Source organism: Penicillium antarcticum, assembly GCF_028974205.1.
Source record: "Penicillium antarcticum strain IBT 31339 chromosome Unknown utg000002l_segment0_segment0, whole genome shotgun sequence".
Taxonomy (NCBI): Eukaryota; Fungi; Ascomycota; class Eurotiomycetes; order Eurotiales; family Aspergillaceae; genus Penicillium; species Penicillium antarcticum.
In genome coordinates this window covers 902,369-921,723 of record NW_026695300.1, presented here as the reverse complement: position 1 = coordinate 921,723, position 19,355 = coordinate 902,369, and the positions used below count along the sequence as shown (strand labels likewise).

Sequence of the window (19,355 nt, the reverse complement as noted above, 5' to 3'; positions counted from 1 at the left end):
TTTCTTTCGTCTCGCGCGAACTTGGCGAAAAGAGACGGGTTCGATTTGTATTGTTCGCTTTCGGAACTGTTCTTTTATACACCCAGGCTTCCCCACGAGATGTATGCCAAGGTGCACTTAGTGAATTGTTTTCAAAGGGCTTGTCAAACTGGTTATGCAATTGAAATCACTCATAGCCCAAACTTTACCAATTGCCAGGATCTGTGGGGTGAAATCAAGAAGGTCAAGGCTCAGATCAGGAAATTGCACGATGCTGTCAACCCTGGCGAAAATTTGGCTACTCAGCCTCACATGTATAGACTTCGAAGCAAGGAGCAGATGCAAATGGCTTTGAAGTTTACTTGGGATACTTGGAATAAGACCTTTGGCGCCATTGATCTCATCAGGAGTGCACTCTAGGGCAAGATCGAGGCATGCTAGTTCATTTCAAAGACTTCAAGCTAGCTGTGTAGGTGTAAATGGGCGATTGGAGTGGCTCTTAAGTTTGTGTTGGTTGTCAGGTCTTGATGGGCAGAAATCTTGACTAAAGGGAGTACTGTGGAAGAGCACAAATGGGCAATAATATGGCTTTTCAGAACTGCCATACATGATAAGCTTTTTCTATGTCAAATGTCAAAGGAACCACTTGCGTAACCTTCGAGCTACAAAACGAATCAATAACATACAGGTAGCAGGGTGAACATCGAAGCGATAGGTAATTCGAGTTCCTGGACCCACAAGTAAGCCTTAAGAAACACCTGGTTCTAAGTCAGAACCATTTGATTCTCCATCAAAGCCAGACAATACATTGAAACTAAAATGACCCCAAAGAGTGTATTATGTACTTCAAGTGAAGGATGATTAAAGTTAAGGCCGGCAGTCACGTGTCGGGATTGACGTCGGCTCCGAAACCCCAGGCCTTGGCCACCTCTCCAACGTCTGCTTATTGCCTAAGGCTTTGTGATTTTCGCATTCATTTTACCACCTTCGAAAACACTACTGAATCCTTCAGAATGAGTGACGCTTACGAACGCGAGCAGTACGTCCCTTCCTTCGCCTTGCCCCATCGAACCTTCCCCTGTGGCTGGACATTTAGAGGTCTAACCAAGTCGTTCGAATTCGTAACTGACTATCTAATCAGGCAGAACAATGCGCTCCTTAACTCTCTCTCCTCGAAAGTCTCAGCGCTCCGTGACGTGACGATCAACATCCATGACAATGCGCGGGATCAGGATACACTCGACCATACGGTATGTCTCAATGCCTTGTGTACACTGTGCAGTCCCAAAAGATGCTCGTTGGGAATTTGGGAACTGTAGTTGCAATGGCCTCGGCAGGCAATCTGGATGTGTAACTAACAAATCCGCCTCCCTTTAGAGCGATGTATTCTCCTCCTTCTCGACGAACTTGAAAGGTAGTGCAACCCGTCTTACCCGCATGGCGAAGCAAGGCGACACTGTTGCTGTACTGAAGATCGCCGGAATGTGCATCGCGGCCGGAGTCGTTCTCTATATTATCCTCGGATGGATATTTTAAGGAAATCCTTGATGTTCATCCAATACGCCTCGAAACCTCGCCCTGAAACTGATCGGTCCTCGATGCTCTTGCTGGAACAAGAGCCGGCCCATTATTTTAATATGCTGTGATACACTTCAAATTCCGGTACTTTAGCAAGTGGTGTGCATATCTTGTTTCGTCCAGTCCTCATTCGACGTGACATACTGGGCGTTGGGCGTCTCTGTTTCTCGAATCCTTTTCGCCCACATGTTTTGCTCTACGCTTGAGCATCAGCTCATGTGGGGCTTGTCGAAACCGCAACCTAGAATCTTCAACGATGCGACTACTACATCCCGTCCTCCGTCCTCGACCACCCCTCGAATTTTTAGATTCACGTTTTTATGACTTCGCGAATCAACCCAAGCGGGCTTTGATATTTTGCTTCCAGCATATGGCTCTTGCATTGCGATTTGAAATATCGTTGCTTCCTCCATTTTGTGTCATTAATACTGTGATTACTACCGAACATAATACTTGGCCCGACGCCCCTCTACTCTTTGACCCTGGTTATTCAGATAATGTAATTTCAGAGCAAAGATCGCTCGTTCTGCAGTGTTCAAGGTCACAGCGTGATGGCGCTACCTGGTTATCTAATACTTAGCCGACACCACCAATGAATGCTCATATTCCATAACATTTTACTTCAACAACCCTGAAGACCAAACAAATGAGAATTGTGGGTTTGGGCGTATACTTCGAGTCAATAATTCCAACCTGTAGCGGGAGCGAAGTCTCCAAGCTTTCTATGCCCACGCCTTGCTCTATATGCGTTTGACTTATCCCGGTTAACACTATGGTGTTATGATATTTATTCATTTTTGGTAATAGTATTACACTCCAGATGTGTCTCCTGTCCCGTAATCCCCGCCTGCCCTTGAACCCCACTGTTTTCGGCTCAAAATGTTCAGGAATGTGAGCCCGACCTCGACCAAACCGATCTCGTCAAAACACACCATACATTCTGTTTCCCGGATGCAGAAACCACAATTGACAAGAATGATAGACAAATATCCAAAATGAATCACTTACAAACTACCATCTCTCACTTGCCACTTCCATTCATCCCATCTCAACAACAGGTGAACAAAAATAACACCCACCCCTTCCTTATACCAACGCCAACACCACCACAAACATCACCCAAACCAACAAACAATGTACCACACACGATTCACCCGCTGCCCAGACCCGCACTGCAAGAAATACCCAACAATAGCCAAGCCAAGAATCTACCAAACCCTAATCGCAGGCATGGCTCTAGCACTAGGGATATGGTTCCTATTCATCGAGCTGTACGAAAATGAACAGCGCTGGCGCAAGAATGCAGGTGTGGCTATCTTTCACGGAGATCTACCTCCCGCACCGCACTATTTGCCTGGAAGGGTTCCGTCGCTTGCGAATGAGCGGGTTGAAAAGTCTACGCCTGTCGACGTTGATATGGCTATGCCGGCGCGTCAGGTTGGGGTTGTTGAACATCGATTTATGGCTTGAAGAACTGGATAGATGATGATAGAGACTCCTTTTCTCTTTATTATATTGATGATTCATCGTGGTACACCTACGCCCTGTTCTGGTGGATAGAACCAAAACTTGGGACTCAGATCCATTTTTGTTGGCATGATCAGTATAGCTACCTATGCCGCAGTCTGGGGCTCTGGGTTTGTTATTGGAGATCTCAATGGACAGCTCTGAGATGAGCTTTTTTGGAGGGTGAAGTCCTATGCCTTCCTGCATCTTAAGTTGTCCAGGGACGCTGTGATAGTTGGGGGGGGGGGGCTCGATATCTCAGCATCTCATGCGGGATACATACGATCAGTCAGGCTCTATCATTCAACAAAGGACTGATTGATTGTGGGTATGCTATCCTGGCTGGTCGGCTGCTAATTTAGCATGCTTTGAAGAAACTATGGATTTCATGCGAATTAAGCAAATGGTGCTCACATTCAGGCTTTGGGGGCATGAAGACATTGGCAGGGTGTATGGGAGCAACTCCTTGGCAGGTCACAAGGCGTTCTCTTGGCGGGTTGCCGTTCAGTGGGATAAAGCCGCCTCTTGGGCTTTGGGAATTTCAGGCGTTCACATTTGACAAGAACTGTAAAATAATGGTGAAAGTCTGATTTCATCGGAGATGGCATCGACAAATGTAAATAAGGAACATTAAACACAAGAATTGAAGATTGCCACTGTTCACCACACTCTATACAAAGCAAAACATCGGAATCTCCGAGCAATCAAACCACCCAGCCTTCCCATAAAATCATCCGAAAAACACCTCAGCGCGAAAATTCTTTTCCATTCTTGGCGTCGATCGATTCTCTTAGCTCCCGTGGCATTGCAACCTCGCCCCTGGCGATCACCGGAAGAAAAGCAGGACTCCTATGTTCGGCACGAGAACTACCGGGCGGCAAAAAGAAAAATCAAGCGCTTTGACACGGGACTTTCCACGAATCCAGTCTTTGTTTCAGAGGCAGCCCGTGCTGCATCTTGGACTGACAATTGGCGAGATCGGTCTGATATCGGAGAATTTTTTAAAAATTAAAGGAAACGATAAGAAGGTCCACTGTTGAAAGAGATACTGTACTTTGTATACAGAGTGAAGAGTATGTGATGACTGGTACGTCACTTTCTGTATCTGTATCACATTATGCATGTGTGCTTTGCATGTGTTTCATGCTACTGTACTGTGTATGTACATGCAATCAAACAGAATTAAGGTGATCATGATAGCTGTTCTCCAATGAAGCTCAAATTTGGATAGTCGTCATCTGGACCACTTTGAAGTCAATGTCTATTTTAGACATACTCTGTGCCCATATGGTCCCTTTCCACATCACTGAGGCAGATGATGCAATGCCTGACAAAACCACACCGGCGCCTGGATAGAGCTGCAATGATGGTCACAGTGGAGTCTATCTCTGCAAAAACTCACCGTCGATCCGGAGTGGGTCAGCCCGAGAAAATAAGGACCTTGAAAATCATGTCGAGGGCTGTGATGGGATGGTGGGTTCAAATTCACTGTGCAAGTTCTGGACTTTCAGGGTTCTTTAACAACAGCCTAGATATGCCGCACCAGACTGAAGATGTAGATCTACACAAAGCCTAGACCGTCAGCACCTTGTCGAAGCATAAGCAATCATTTGAGGCATAGAAAGATAAAACATTCCAATCTCTGCAGTCTAGAACCCGATCCAAACCAATAGGAGACCAATCCCAAACAAGTTGCGCGTCCAAAACCAAAAACCAGTTCTAGGCTAAATCCATCCAAAATATCACACCGGCGCAGCACAGACACTCGGGAGACATTCGGGCAGCCGGTCGGGATTCCGATCGGGCGCGGAAATACCCGAGCCTGAGGGATCCCGAATAGGCCCGTAATGGACAGTCAGTTCAACCGAAGGGTTTAGATTGCAGTAGCGAGAGCGTTAGTAGAAGCGTTAGTGGAAAAAAACGAGCATGGGTTGAAGCACGGGAATGGACATCAAAATCGAATCGTGCATCCAGACCTCTGCATCAGCCTATAAGCGGTCTATCGTGAAACATGTTCGCAGATGGGAAGCGCCACATCAGGTCGACCCGTAAGTGGTCCCGAGACAGCTTATCTGTTGTGATTCATTATGGAAATTCACCATTGACAGGTGGAACCTGGCCCGCTCTAACCGCATCTACTAGAGTCGGTTAGATCACGGATATTTCCGATGCAATTTTACCGCGCAGGGATCATAGTGTGCAGTAGATACGGCACAGTAGCATGTCAGTACCTGTAGATGGATCTGTTGAGCAGCCTGTTTTTCCAGGGATTTCCAGGCACTGTCTGCAGAGATCATCGTTTCTGTAGTGCGGTCAGTGCAGTGACAGTGTCCGAGTCCCAATCTTAGGGCAAGCGGTATAGGCTAACTGGACAAGCCCGAAACGCCTTCTGACTGTAGTGGCGCCATGGGAATTGAACCCTATAAGTGTGCATCTGACTGTCTTGGCTCAGGTGTACAATGTATGTATCAGACGGATAATCACAGGGCAATGTATACGTGTGTTGTGCATGATCGTCAAAGGGATCATCCCGAGGTATGGCGTGATGGGTAAACGAAGGCCCCGGAGGCAATAGTAGAGTGTGGCACAATAGAATATGGACTGATGAGTACAGTAGGGCTGCACATCTAAGTAAATAATAGCCCTAAACCTATACTTCGTTGCCTCCAGGGTTGCGTATTGATAGCGCTGACTGAAGCCTCAACCTACGTCTCGTCTTGTCGCGTTGTATTGTCGTATCTGTGGTTTCTCTTAAATTATCTCTTTGTCCCATCTCACTTCTGATCTCATCTTCACTCTCACATCGCTTCTCTACACTGCAGCTTAGTCAACCGTTGCCACTGCAAAAGTCGCCGGAAACGGCACCTCCAGGTGGGACCCGTTAGTCGGACCGGATTTGCGAATCTGGCTATGGTCCGGAAGATCAACGATAGCGAAAATTCGGAAACTTCTGTGTCATACCTCTACTTCTCCTCTATCTTCACTCTCTTTTCATAAACCACTGTGATCTGCCGTTTGCTGCGGCACATCTCAAAATGGCTCTCAGCTTCTTTAGCAGTGGTGGAAGCGCCAGCAGCGCTAAGTATTTCGACATTAGGTGAGTGGGGACTCTGTGTGTTGCGCATGAACGGGCTGACTGGTTGCAGATTGAACGAGGATTATATCGTGTTCCGTGGTGGTGAACATGAAGCCGCCAGCGCCCATCTCCGGGGAACTCTGATTCTGTGCCTGTCGGAGCCCCTCACGATCAAGCATCTGCGACTGGAGTTGACGGGCATGTCGCGAGTTTGGTATGTGCTGCAGGTCTGATCTTGGCAGAGTCATCGCTAACCCCTCCGCAGCTGGCACCTGCCGTCCACCTCCACCGCCGGAGGCCGCAAGTCGTGGCGCGAACGTGTATTCTACGATAAGACTTGGAGATTCCGTGACCCCGGCAAGAGCAAGACTGAGGTTTTGCCTGCGGGCAACTATGAGTACCCATTTGATGTGGTGCTTGAGGGGTCGATGCCGGAGAGTGTGGAAGGTCTCTCGGAGACCTGGGTGATGTACCGCTTCAAGGCAGAGATTGGCCGCAAGTATGCCAAAGATATTGTGTGCCGGAAACCACTTCGCATCATTCGAACGCTTGATCCCAGCGCTCTGGAGTTGTCGCATGCAATGGTACGTGGGGCTTTTCCCCTGCGGTGATGATTTTTACTGACACCCCGCAGTCTGTGGACAACATCTGGCCGAATAAGATCGAATACTCCATCAGCACTCCGACAAAGGCCATTGTCTTCGGAACCTCCATTCACGTCGACTTCAAACTGATTCCGCTCCTCAAGGGCCTGCGCATCGGCCAAATTACGTCACAGTTGATCGAAAGCCACGACCTCACCCTCAACCCCGAAGACCCCGATTCCGTGCGCAACACATACAAGATCACTCGGACGATCTTGACCGATGAGCATGAGTTGGACGAGGACAATATCGAGATCATCGACGAGGCCGCCGAGGGATACCAGTGCACACGTGTGCTGGACATGCCACAGACCTTGACCCGTTGCCTGCAGGACACCGACACCAAGGGTATCAAGGTTCGCCACAAGTTGAAGTTCCGCATTCAGTTGCACAACCCAGATGGGCATATCAGTGAAGTGAGTAGCGATGAATCCGACCGCGGTGATCAGGCTAACATTCCATGCAGTTGCGGGCTACACTTCCAGTCTCGATCTTCATTTCACCCCACATCGCCATCGATGAGAACAATAACCTCGTAGGGCAGACCCCTCAATCCACTCGCATTGCCGTGGACGACTTTGCGCACCAGGCACCTCCTCTTTATGGCGAGCACACCTTCGATCAGCTGTACAGCGAACTCGATCCCAACGGTTACCGCACCCCCGGCCCTGGTAGTGGCCCCGGTACTCCAGGCGGTCCTCTCAGTCGTAACATGTCTGCTGAGAACCTTGCCTCGATGAATGCTCTGACCAACACTGATATCTCGGCCTCGGCGCTGCACCACCGCCTGACAAACCTAAACGCAAGCCCGTTCCACAGCCGCACGCCAGCTGAGACCCCGCATGAGGCTCAGTCTCCTACAGAGTACACCATCCACCGTCAACTGGGCGTTCCCAACGACTACTTTGGGCCCTCTTCCGGCTCCAACTCACACAGCCATGGCAGCCCCGAGCTGTCTCGCCGGCCCTCCGACGAAGTGGAGCCCGACACTCTCCCCTCGGGCATGGCCACTCCCTTCCACCCCCAGTACGCCGAGGTGGAAACCCTCAGCCGGGTTCCCAGTTACTCAACTGCAGTCCGTTGCACAGTGCGCCCGCGTGACTCCGGTCTTCCGGATTACAACGCTGTGGTAGCCAGCAGCCTGCCTACACTCTCCGTCCCCCAGTCTCCCCAGCAGGCACACATCCGCAGTGGCCGTGCAAGCGGGGTGACGACTCCTTTAGAGGTGCAGAACCGCCCCGGATATTTCAACTCTCACGGCACCAATGCTGATGATGAGGATCGCAGACTTAGACTCGTTCAGGCTCGCGCCAGAGCATGATTTGCGGCCCTGATGATTTCCCAGGCCATCCATGATCTCTCCCTTTCCTCCGACAAAAGTTCCCTCTCTGGCCCGGTGCTGGACACGGCCGACCCTTTCTCCTCCCTCCTTCTTTTTTTCTCTCCTCCCGATTGATCATGGACTGGTCTGGCATGACCCCTAGCCTTCGATAAAACCTGGGACCCAGCATTTCTCTTTCGGCGTTCCTTCTCTTCTCTTCTGGCGTTTGGTCATAGACAGGGTTCTTTAGATGTTTGCTTCCACGAATCGGACTACCAGCACGACTTACGCATGTACTTAATTTTTGTCAGATTATGTCTCTACCCAATGACATCATGTCCCGATCAGGTAATCAGCTGTTGATCCTAACGTGTTTCCCTACCGAGCGGGCCACCACTACCGAGTGGGCCACCTAACGTAAATCGCGTCAATTAATTAGACCTCTCTTCTTTAACCACCCACTATGCCACCAATTCGTACTCAATCCTCTCAAAAACGTACGGAGCAAGAGGGTAGGATCTTATTAGCTATCCAAGCTATTAAGAAGCAAGAAATCCTATCAATTCGTGATGCAGCGCGTCAGTTTAACGTACCCCGTACAACACTACAGCGACGCGTTACCGGCCTTCCCTTTCGCGCTGAGACTCGCGCAAATTCACATAAATTGACGGAAATTGAAGAGGAATCGCTTCAAAAATGGATTCTTTCTATGGATTCTCGCGGAGCAGCCCCTCGGCCTTCTACTATACGAGAAATGGCAGATTTACTACTCGCCGCGCGTGGATCTACCCCCCCCTCCTTCGGTCGGCCAAAATTGGGTTACAAAATTCGTTAAAAGGCATCCTCTTCTTTCCTCCCGATTCTCGAGACGCTACGATTATCAGCGAGCTAAATGCGAAGACCCAAAGCTGATTTCCGAATGGTTTTCTCTCGTTCAAAAGACGATCCTTTTATACGGTATCGATCCCGACGATATCTATAACTTTGACGAGACTGGTTTTGCAATAGGCTTAATTGCGACCGCCAAGGTTATCACGAGAAAGGAATTCTACGGTCGGAGATCGCTTTTACAACCCGGAAATCGCGCGTGGGTGACTACAATCGAGTGTATAAACGCGTCGGGGTGGGCGCTTCCTCCGTGCGTGATCTTTAAAGGCAAAGTCTTTATCGAATCTTGGTTCGACGGCCTTCCGAAAGATTGGAGACTTGAGGTTAGCTCTAACGGGTGGACGTCCGATCAAATTGGACTTCGATGGCTTAAAAAGCTCTTTATTCCGTCTACTTCTTCGCGTACGAAGGGGAAGTATAGACTTTTGATCCTCGACGGCCACGGAAGTCATTTAACCGCGGAGTTCGATCAAGTTTGCGAAAAAAATAATATTATCGCAATTTGTATGCCTCCGCACTCGTCTCACCTTTTACAGCCTCTCGATATTGGCTGTTTTGCGGGGTTAAAACGCGAGTACGGTCGGCTAATCGAATCGAAAATGCGGCTTAATATCAATCACGTCGATAAATTAGAATTCCTCGACGCCTACCCGTCTGCGCGAATTAAGACTTTTGAATCGGATACTATAAAGAATAGCTTCGCCGCCGCTGGTCTAGTGCCTTATAACCCTGATCGAGTGCTTTCGAAGCTTGATATCTACCTCCGTACGCCGACACCCCCCTCGAGCCGGGGTAGTGAGTGGGAGCCGAAAACGCCTTCAAATTACGTCCAATTACAAAAGCAAGCTTCTTCAATTAAAGCATTGCTAAAACAGCGCTCAAAAAGCCCACCGAGCCCGCTAAATTCCGCGATTAATCAGGTTTTAAAAGCCTGCGAAATCACTATGCAATCGGCTGCCTTGCTCGAGAAAGAAGTAAGCGATTTACGCGCTGAAAACGAGAAGAAGAAGCGAAAAAAGACTCGTTCTACAAGGCAAATACCCTCCGGAGAAGGCCTCTCAGTTTTAGAGGCCTCTACTCTAATAGCGCAGTCAGAGCAAGCAGTTTTAGCACCGTTACCCCGCGAGGCAGAGCTAGCTCCGACACCTTCTCAGCCACGTACGAGAGCCTTACCGAAGTGTAGCGTTTGTGGAACCCAGGGTCATCGATCGAATGTATGTCCTAATAATAATTGTCTTTAGTTTATTGAATTTAATGACGTTTTGGTTGAGATAATTGTATTTAAAATGAATAGACCGGTGTAGGTGGCCCACTCGGTAGTGGTGGCCCGCTCGGTAGGGAAACACGTTAACTTAAATCCTAATATCCTTATGTAAGCCGATCTCGAGTCCGAAATCGGGTTGACGGGTGCTTCCGGTCTCAATGGCATTGTTTCGCTTGCGGAGATGCTACATTGGCACATGGCCCTAGATTGTGTGGATGGGTAGTATGGGTTGGGTAGATGAGCTTGGTTGGGTTAGAGTTGATATGTACAATAGTTACCACATCCCTGGGATTATAGAGCCAGATACGAAATCCGATCCATTCCTCTAGTATGGGCCATGGGTCTATGACGCCTCACACATCACCGATCTCCGATCTAGAAATTTGGAAAGCCACACACACTCTGTCAAGTTTGCAGGGTTGCAGTGGCTCAACGAGGGGCAGGTGACCTCATTGGCGTTGGGGCCATTTAAGAACTTGCATCATCCCACTTTGCACTTCGACATTGTTGGCACATTCTTGGACAGAGACAGAGTCAGTGTACACTGATCAGTGCACTTGTACAGTGAATTGTGTGTCTCCATTTATGGATCCCCTGCTCACAGCTAACTCCCAGCTAGTCCACTAGCGCTGCTTCCGGCCTTGGTCTTCCACTTTAGTTATTTCCGCCACACCTATTTCCATTTCCCCCTCCAACCCCGGTTTTGGGATAAGATAGCGACCTTACTTGGTTGAGAGTTCGACACCGACCGAGTCTAATCTTCTTTATTCCGTTACTCCATTCGATACTCGATCTGCTGCCATGTCTACCCCGGCGAGCCCCGCAGATGTTAAGCTGCCACAGCGGTCTGGCACTGTGAGCAGCGGCTTCACTCGGCGTACTTCGATGAGTGATGATGAGGCTATTCCCGATACTGATAGCAGTGAGGTTTGTTCTATCGTCTTATTGCATTGGAGTGCCGGGGACTGACTGATGTAGACTACCACTCTCCTGCTTGAGCGTCTCCGCGCTTGGAAGCACATGTGCGGATATCTCGAGGATTATTTCGCTGTCACGGCCAAGATCCAGAAGTCTCAGTCTAAGGATTATGAGAAGATCTTGAAGGTAAGTGCTTCGGCAATGGGTTAACACGACGGGAACTGACAGACATTGGCAATAGACCGTCAACGAACCCCTCAAGGAAGGCCACCACTTCAGCTCCAGCGCTGGCGGTGTGACAGGTCTGTTTGAGAACATCCGCAACAACACCCAGGGCATGGTGAACATGTACCTGGACGGCGAAAACAATCTCAAGAAAGGCGTCCTCCCCGCTCTCGAGCGTCTCCACAAAGAGATCAAGAACAAGTCCAAGGAGCTCAGCTCCGGCGCCTCAAAAGGCGCCAAGGCAGTCGAGAAAGCCCGCGGCCTAACCCAGAAGCACATCGAGCTCCTAGGCCAGAACTCGGCCTCATTCGACTCCGCAGCCTCGCATAAGATCGAGCACCAGCACGACCCCTACCTCCTCAAACGCGGCATCAACCACCGCCTCAACAACCAGGTCAACGAGGAAAACAACCACCGCCAGGACATCCTCGCCGTGCAAAACTCCTTCCAACAATTCGAAGCCCACGTCCTCCAGACCGTCCAAGGAACCATGGAACAATTCCACCAACACATGGGCGGCCAGCTCGAACGCCAGCGCGCAATGTACGCCGACATCCTCGGCACAGCTCAGCGCATCCCCCCAGACTACGAATGGATCAACTTCTGCGTGCGCAACGACGCAACCCTAGTCAACCCAGACTCCCCACCGCGCTCCTTCTCAAGCATCACCTTCCCAAACATGGACCACCGCGCCACTCAGCCTCTCATCGAGGGTTCGCTTGAGCGCCGCTCCCGCGCCATGATCAAGGGCTACAGCACAGGCTACTATGTCGTCACTCCAGCACGCTACCTGCACGAGTTCAAAGACAACGACGACTTCCGCCGCGACCCATCTCCAGAACTCTCCCTCTACCTGCCAGACTGCATCGTCGGCGCAATCGACGGTGTCAAGTTCAACGTCAAGGGTAAGGATGTCTCCTCGGGCAAGATCGGGAACGCCTTCCACACAAACACCGAACTCAGCTTCAAGGCTCATACCCCCAACGACGCCGAGCAGTGGTGGTCCATCATCAAGGACGCAACCCGCGGCCCAGCCGCCGCCGCTCCGGCCGCCGCTGCTGCTACCGCTACCTCGCCCACAGCCACTTCCCCAGCCGCAGGTGGCCCGGTTAGTCCCGCGCGCAGCGTCTCAGACCAGAACCAGCAGCCACCCATTTATGCCGAGAACGAGAAGCAGGTCGAAGGACAGACTTCCGGCGTGGCGTCGACTTCGCCTACGGCTACTTCCCCTGCTGCGGCTTCTCCTGTTGAGGCTAGGGACAAGGCTCCTACCCCTGGTATCAGTCGTACTGCTAGTACTGCTAGCCACTTCCACGGTTCGCCGGGTGGTTCGGCTGTGCAGGAGAAGGCTGAGAAGTCGTAAGCCTAAAACCTCCCATTACCATTTCCCGTTACCGTTACTGCTTGCAATGCATGTTTCTCTAGCTCGGGATTCTGTGCTTGGATAGCTTTTTTTTTTTTTTTGTGGTTTGTTGGACTACAGTGTTCATACATACTCATATTGCGCTTGCATTTCTTTTTCTATCTTGAGGTCTCAAATTGGAGATATGAGATTGTGCGTTGTGTGTACAGCGTTACGGGATTGATTGTGAGTTCCTGGTATACCTCACTTAATGAATTTTCTTTTCTTGCTTCTGTACTTGAGGGATATGATAGATTTAGATTGATGGATATCGGATAGACTGCTATACCGTGGATGGCCACTGGGGGGTGTTCGGACTATGTATAGGTGTTTCGATGAATGAGATACCTGCTAGAGGTTACGATACAGAACAACCTCCGAACTTTTGACTCAATATCAGGCACGACACACAGAAACATGCAAAGAACAGTCAGATTCGAAAAGATATGCAACGAAACTAGAACGCTAACCGATCAACATCATCCAGATCAACTATCATACCCAAAGAACAGAACAAACACACCAATCCACCCAAAAGACAACTCATAAATCCTCAGCTGATATCACCCACGCAGAAAGAGCAAAGAAGATAATCTCAGAAATCCTCAGGACTCTCCAAAGCATCCAACTTCTGCCCAAGGAACCTCGCCAACGCAGCACACTTCGACTCAAGCGCCAACAAGACAGCCGGTGAAGCCGATAAATTCAAACTAGACAACCGCTCCAGGTCAACACTACGATCAATCTCATACTGATCTAGATGGCGATTCTGCGCTGGCGTGGGGGTGTTCAAAGTCGGTGCTTGTGCCGTCGGAGTCCGCTGACCATCCTGCGATCCATCCGGTGAAGTCATCCCATTCCCAATGGGCTGATCGGGCTGTGGGCCATTTTTAGCGTCATTCGTGTTGGCTGGTGCTGGAGCTTGTGACTCGGAATCCGAGCCAGATTTGGATGGGCCTACGGCGGCGATGAGGACTTTGTCGGCGATGCGCGTTACCACCGCTACTGAGTCGTCTAGTTCGAAGACGATTGAGCCTACGTCGCCTAGGGACATTGACTTTGCTGTTACGTAGGAGGATGGGTGGCTTGCTGGGTTCACGCCTGTTAGGTTGCCTGTTGAGGCTGTTTTCGCGTAGCATGTGTAGGCCGCGCCGTAGGTTGCGCTTAGGTTTCGGAGTTGTCGGGAGCTTAGGGTTGAGCCGTGGGCGAAGACTGCGCCGTTTGTTGCGAAGACGCTGGGGGTTGTTAGTGAGGTTTTTGGTTCTTGGGTTTGGGGTTGGGGTTTGGTGAGGGGTGGGGGTCGTACACGATTGTTGTTATCTCTGGTGGTGAGAGGTTGTCTTCTAGGAGGTCGCTTAATGCCTCTGAGTCGATCATCTTGATATCTGGGAGTCCGGGAATCATGGCGTCGGTGTCGGTGTCGGTGTCGGTGTCGATGTCGGTGGTGTCAGGGTTCGTGGCTTGATCTGCCGGTCTGTATTCCTCCACCTGGATGTCGCGTGTCTCCTCCACTGAAATATAATGCACTTCAACCCAGTCTTTAGGTGGTGTGTACGAACAGTCTTCCGGGAAAAAGAAGCAGTTATCGCTGTAGTCTTCGTCGTCGTGGTCGTACTCGATCGGCTGGTCGGAATAATCTAATAGATTCTGCGCGCACTGCGACTCGTATCGGGCCCAATATGGGAGGAACGGCGGCTCGAAGGGGTCTTTCGCGGCTAGAGTCGAGCAATCGGATATCGAGAAGTAGTCTGCGACTGGAGGAGGTTCGCATTCAGCCATCTTCACACCCATGGATATTGACTACGCGAAGAGAAATCGCGACGTGCTGGTGTTTAATGTTCTTTCAAACACAGTGTATTCAATCCGGAAGCAACAGGATAGAAGGGAATGTTCTCATAGCGGGCACTGGGAGGAGGGGGAGCATGAAGGTCGGAACCGTTGGCTCAATAAAGTCTCTGGTCCGGATGGAAAGTCACGATAATTGAAATCGCGTCCGGTGGCGCAGAGGCCAGAGGCCAGGAAGACGGTGCTTTATGGGCGTAGGACCGGGCGTCATGCGATGTGGTAGCCTGGAGGCTCCGCAGTCGCGGAACGTGTAGGTGGACTGACATTTGATTGGGAGGTAGAGAGGGGGATGGATTCTTCTGAGGGCTAAGCGCGGCAGTATAAGAAAGTGGAAAAAGAAAAGAGGTCAAGGGCCTGGCAAAGAATGCGACACGAAGTCGGAGAGGCCAATCGCGTTCAGGGGATCAACCGGGAGCGGGGGGAGGCTGTGGGGAGCATGCAAGATGAAGCGAGAAATCATTCGACGAACCTTGAGAGAATTGGAGCCTGAATGGAGACTGGTGAGAGAGGTGTGAAGATGAAGATGAAGATGAAGATGACGGTAGAAGACGATCTGCGGAGTCGGGCCGCTAGAGGTGACGTTCAGCCGGGAACTGTCAGGTATCTATACTTGAGCTTCGAGCAATAATGCGAGAACACACAAACCTTCTTGCTCTCGGATATCATGTGATTAAGTATTCTATCACATCTGTGAATTCGATTTTAGTATTATTTTTGTAGACATATAACTACCCAATGATCAACCCATGTCTCCCTTTTCCAGGAGTCAGTCGATAATTCCATTCAACTCCTTTGAATTCCTCCCTCTCACTAATATTGACAGGAGTCTGACCTATAGGAGGACTCAACGATGCAGCAACCGCATTGACATTGATCGGCGGTTCAACCCACTCCCCTCCAACAGGACAAATGTCAAACTGAAGAATCAACATAGTCATCAAAGCGATAATTTCCCCAGTTGCAAAATGCCGACCAGCACAGATATGAGGAGATGCACCAAAAGACATGAAGCCCGAAGCCTTGGTCCTCCGATCTTCTGGGTCGATAAATCTCTGAGGGTCAAATGATTCCGCATCATTTCCCCATGCAGATTCACTGCGATTGATCACTGCAGAGGGCATAAGGAGGATTGAGCCCGCTTTGACAAGACACGATTCGCCTAACATGGTATCTTCAAACATCACACGCAGCTGGGCTGAGTTGGAGCGAAGGCGAAGTGTTTCCTGCAGACACGCAAGTAGCAAGGGGCACTTCTCCTGCACGGCGGCTAAATCAACTGTGTGGAGTCCCTCCGCATTGACAGACATGGCGTGCTGGCGAATCTCGTCCCGGGCTTGTTTGAGTAGCTCCGGGCGTGAGAACAGGTCGAAGATTGCCCAATAGCTGCTTGGGACTGTGTTGGAGAGGATTCCAAGACCCATCACTGCTTCCAGTCGAGCTATATCTTCTAGTCTTGCTCCGCCATCCAGCTGTGTTTTCCAGCGTGTGTATGCAAGCTGTGACGAATTGAGATGTCCGTCGGCTTCGTAGTACTCCAGGAACGCATGTGACAGATATTCGCGACCTTTCCATGCCTTTCGTGCTATCAACCACGGCGCGAAATCCATCATGAGATAGCTTAGGTTGTTTTCAATTTCCCTGTACGATTGATCAGTTCCGGCAGCACACGATATCATTTGAAATGGGTTGGGCATTTACCAATAAGAATCACGCACTTTTCGCTGTTTATATGGATTAAGGGGTCCATAGATAGCATCAGTGCTGGCAATTGTCATTGCAAGGGTACACCATTGATAGATATCAATTGTGCCACGATGGGTCCTCAGCTCCTGGACACTCTTTTGCACACACTCCATCATCTTAGTGTTCATCTCGTCTAGTCCCTGTCCCAGTAAGGTAGGACGCATGGTGGTAACAGTGTGATGTCCAAGTCCCTGGCCCTGAGATTCCTTCCCACGGAGAAGTTCAAGGCCAGGGCCTGTGATGCCCCCGGCACACTCTGATGTGCGGGTCAATAGGGGCTCCAAGGACATAGAACGGTGATTGCGTCTCACAGCTGAGACTAGCTCTGGAGATTTGATGACATACACCTTGTTGAAGAGCATGTCCAGGCTGAAGGCTGGCAAGGGGATCTTGGCACTAGGTTTATCAGTCCAGTGTATAAAATCTATGGTGATTCCTGACATTACCTCTGCGAAGCAAAGTATTCAAGTCCATAGTAGATGAAAGCGGCCAGATGGCCGATTACAGGGATTGAACTAGAAATCAGGGGTGGCTCGAGAGGCTGATGTTTGTTTTTCCGGTTGACCAACACATATCCCAGCAAGAGGGCGACGCCTACTGAAATTATTAGAGTGACATCCAGCATCTTGTCAAACAACGGAGTGAGACATGCTGACAATCTGCCATATTTTGCCCGGTCAATCCAGATCCAACGGGGCGGTAAAGACTAACTAGATCTGTGGGCGGTGACTGCCACTATAGAGCAAGGCTATGAACCCAAGAAACGCCAATTGGCTGACTGCCGATACTCCCCGGCATACCATGAGCCTCAAAGATAATATATATAGTAACATAAGATGACTGTAATTACTACATATCTACATAGACACCTGGGCAGACTAAGTACCCCGTAAAAGCTTCAAAAGACCCGTAAAATGAAGAGTGAATGGAAGTGAAGATATAGCGTCATATGCCCCACACTCCCCTCACGGCTGACAAAAGCTCTTCCCCTCCAGCTTGACGTTGTCAATGTTTTCACGACTGTCTTCCAGGGTCCTCAAACCAAGTATGTACATTTGAATCCAAACTGGCCAATCACTAACAAGTCTACAGACGTGCGATCATTAGCAACTATGGCTACCAATACCTCCACCTATAAGCTTAACCGTTCGTCCAACACCAGTTTGCACAAGCTTCCCACCTAACACAATAGATGTATAGACACGATGATGCGGGTCAAGGACCCGCAGCGATCAGTGGAGTTCTACAAGTTCCTCGGCCTGAGCCTAGTGAACAAGATCGACATGCCGGAATGGAAGTTCTGCAACTACTTCCTGGCTTACAACGGCCCGGCCTCCCTCCAGGGTGACCGCCACTGGACCGACCGCAACGCCGTTCTGGAGCTCACTCACAACTACGGCACCGAGAACGATCCTAACTATAGCGTTGTGAACGGTAACACAGAGCCGCATCGCGGCTTCGGCCACATCGCCATCTCGGTCGACAACATTGAAGCTGCTTGCAAGCGTATCGAGGATGCCGGATATCCGTTCCAGAAGAAGTTGACCGAGGGTCGAATGCGCCACATTGCTTTTGCCAAGGATCCCGATGGATACTGGGTTGAGATTATCCGTCGCGCCGACGAGGATATTGGTACCACCACCAACCCCGACAGCTACCGTTTGAACCACACCATGCTGCGTGTCAAGGATGCCGAGGCTAGTGTCAAGTTCTACCAGGAGTCCATGGGTATGACCCTCGTGCGCACCATTGAGAACCCGGAGAACAAGTTCAACTTGTACTTCCTGGGATACCCCGCCTCCAACCCAGAGATCAAGGAGGGTACCAAGAACGGAGTTGCGGAATGGGAAGGTCTGCTTGAATTGACTTGGAACTACGGTACTGAGAAGCAGGAGGGTCCTGTCTACCACAACGGCAACACGGAGCCCCAGGGTTTCGGTCATATCTGTAAGTGACACACGCACCACACGTCTGGCTGTTTGCTAACCCCGCTCAGGTATCTCGGTGGATGACCTCCAGGCTGCGTGTGACCGGTTCGAGACGCTCAACGTCAACTTTAAGAAGCGCCTGACGGACGGACGGATGCATAACATTGCATTTGTCTTGGATCCGGATGGATATTGGATTGAGGTTGTGCAGAATGAGAAGATCAAGCGCACCTCCAACTGGTAGATAGACAGTACCAATGCAAGGACATACAGCATACAACGATTGTAACAAGTCCTCTGACACCCCTAACTTCACATGATCTAGTTGATGGACCCAAAGCAGTCGGAGATGGGCAAAAAAGAGATGAAAGAAGTGAAGCCAATGCTGGACTCAAACAATGCCTCAAATACTACACTAACTTATAAGACTTCGTGTAGACCTTGTCTAATACTTAACCTGCTGTACACTATAAAGAAACTCGGTCACTTGACCTGCTTATCCCCCACCATTTCACTGGTCGCCGCTGTGGACCCTCCCCGCCTCAAGTTCTCTGGGGGTTTCAGGGTTTCAGTTCTCATCTCAGTTCTCACTTCACGATGTCCCTCAACTATGAATTAACCTAATCTATGCTCTCTACTTCCATGGAAGTCGTCGCGACCTAGTCTTCCGGACCGCCACCGCCACCTCCGCATCTTACCCCAACATCCAACATCACGAAATAATGTCGCCAGACCCAGAAAAAACAAAAAAGGCACCGCGCAAGCATGTCACGACAGCATGCGTACCATGCCGAGAGAGCAAAATTAGGGTATGAGCCCGCGCAAAACAAACGCCCATGCGGGGAATAAAATCTAACGAGCCCATTGCGACCAGTGCGACGGAGCAACTCCGCATTGCCAAAATTGCCAGCGCAAAGGAAAAGAATGCAAATACCAACATGGAGACGATAAGCGCAAGTGAGTTTGCACCTTAATCGCTCTTCGTAGTTCCTCCTAGAGGCACTTTGGCAAATGCGATAATTTTAAATGTCAGGGCGG

At 50.1% G+C, this 19,355-nt stretch overlaps 8 protein-coding genes across 8 annotated transcripts; 6 read left to right on the top strand and 2 right to left on the bottom strand.

Annotated features, from left to right (window-relative positions):
* Nucleotides 1–99: 99 nt before the first annotated feature.
* Nucleotides 100–399, top strand: N7508_001331 (uncharacterized protein; the record flags this gene model as incomplete). Its single annotated transcript, XM_058459397.1, has 2 exons — nt 100–120; nt 199–399. The coding sequence occupies 2 exons, from the start codon at nt 100–102 to the stop codon at nt 397–399; spliced, it is 222 nt and encodes a 73-aa protein (XP_058322929.1).
* A 593-nt stretch (nt 400–992) lies between these two features.
* Nucleotides 993–1,515, top strand: N7508_001330 (SNARE domain- containing protein; the record flags this gene model as incomplete). Its single annotated transcript, XM_058459396.1, has 3 exons — nt 993–1,018; nt 1,121–1,229; nt 1,357–1,515. The coding sequence occupies 3 exons, from the start codon at nt 993–995 to the stop codon at nt 1,513–1,515; spliced, it is 294 nt and encodes a 97-aa protein (XP_058322928.1).
* Nucleotides 1,516–2,691: 1,176 nt separating this feature from the next.
* Nucleotides 2,692–3,027, top strand: N7508_001329 (uncharacterized protein; the record flags this gene model as incomplete). The annotated part of the gene is made up of 1 exon (XM_058459395.1): nt 2,692–3,027. One exon carries the CDS (start codon nt 2,692–2,694, stop codon nt 3,025–3,027), a length of 336 nt encoding a protein of 111 aa, XP_058322927.1.
* Nucleotides 3,028–6,098: 3,071 nt separating this feature from the next.
* Nucleotides 6,099–8,104, top strand: N7508_001328 (arrestin family protein; the record flags this gene model as incomplete). The annotated part of the gene is made up of 5 exons (XM_058459394.1): nt 6,099–6,160; nt 6,210–6,353; nt 6,405–6,723; nt 6,774–7,199; nt 7,250–8,104. 5 exons carry the CDS (start codon nt 6,099–6,101, stop codon nt 8,102–8,104), a joined length of 1,806 nt encoding a protein of 601 aa, XP_058322926.1.
* A 2,953-nt stretch (nt 8,105–11,057) lies between these two features.
* On the top strand, nt 11,058–12,762 carry N7508_001327 (PH domain protein; the record flags this gene model as incomplete). The annotated part of the gene is made up of 3 exons (XM_058459393.1): nt 11,058–11,183; nt 11,235–11,360; nt 11,416–12,762. The coding sequence occupies 3 exons, from the start codon at nt 11,058–11,060 to the stop codon at nt 12,760–12,762; spliced, it is 1,599 nt and encodes a 532-aa protein (XP_058322925.1).
* Nucleotides 12,763–13,396: 634 nt separating this feature from the next.
* Nucleotides 13,397–14,592, bottom strand: N7508_001326 (uncharacterized protein; the record flags this gene model as incomplete). Its single annotated transcript, XM_058459392.1, has 2 exons — nt 13,397–14,036; nt 14,108–14,592. 2 exons carry the CDS (start codon nt 14,590–14,592, stop codon nt 13,397–13,399), a joined length of 1,125 nt encoding a protein of 374 aa, XP_058322924.1.
* A 782-nt stretch (nt 14,593–15,374) lies between these two features.
* N7508_001325 (cytochrome P450) lies at nt 15,375–17,014 on the bottom strand (the record flags this gene model as incomplete). Its single annotated transcript, XM_058459391.1, has 3 exons — nt 15,375–16,284; nt 16,345–16,785; nt 16,836–17,014. 3 exons carry the CDS (start codon nt 17,012–17,014, stop codon nt 15,375–15,377), a joined length of 1,530 nt encoding a protein of 509 aa, XP_058322923.1.
* Nucleotides 17,015–17,397: 383 nt separating this feature from the next.
* On the top strand, nt 17,398–18,522 carry N7508_001324 (lactoylglutathione lyase GLO1; the record flags this gene model as incomplete). Its single annotated transcript, XM_058459390.1, has 4 exons — nt 17,398–17,434; nt 17,482–17,535; nt 17,590–18,336; nt 18,386–18,522. Coding segments are annotated over 4 exons (975 nt in total), but the record flags the coding sequence as incomplete, so codon positions are not given.
* Between the last annotated feature and the right edge of the window lie 833 nt (nt 18,523–19,355).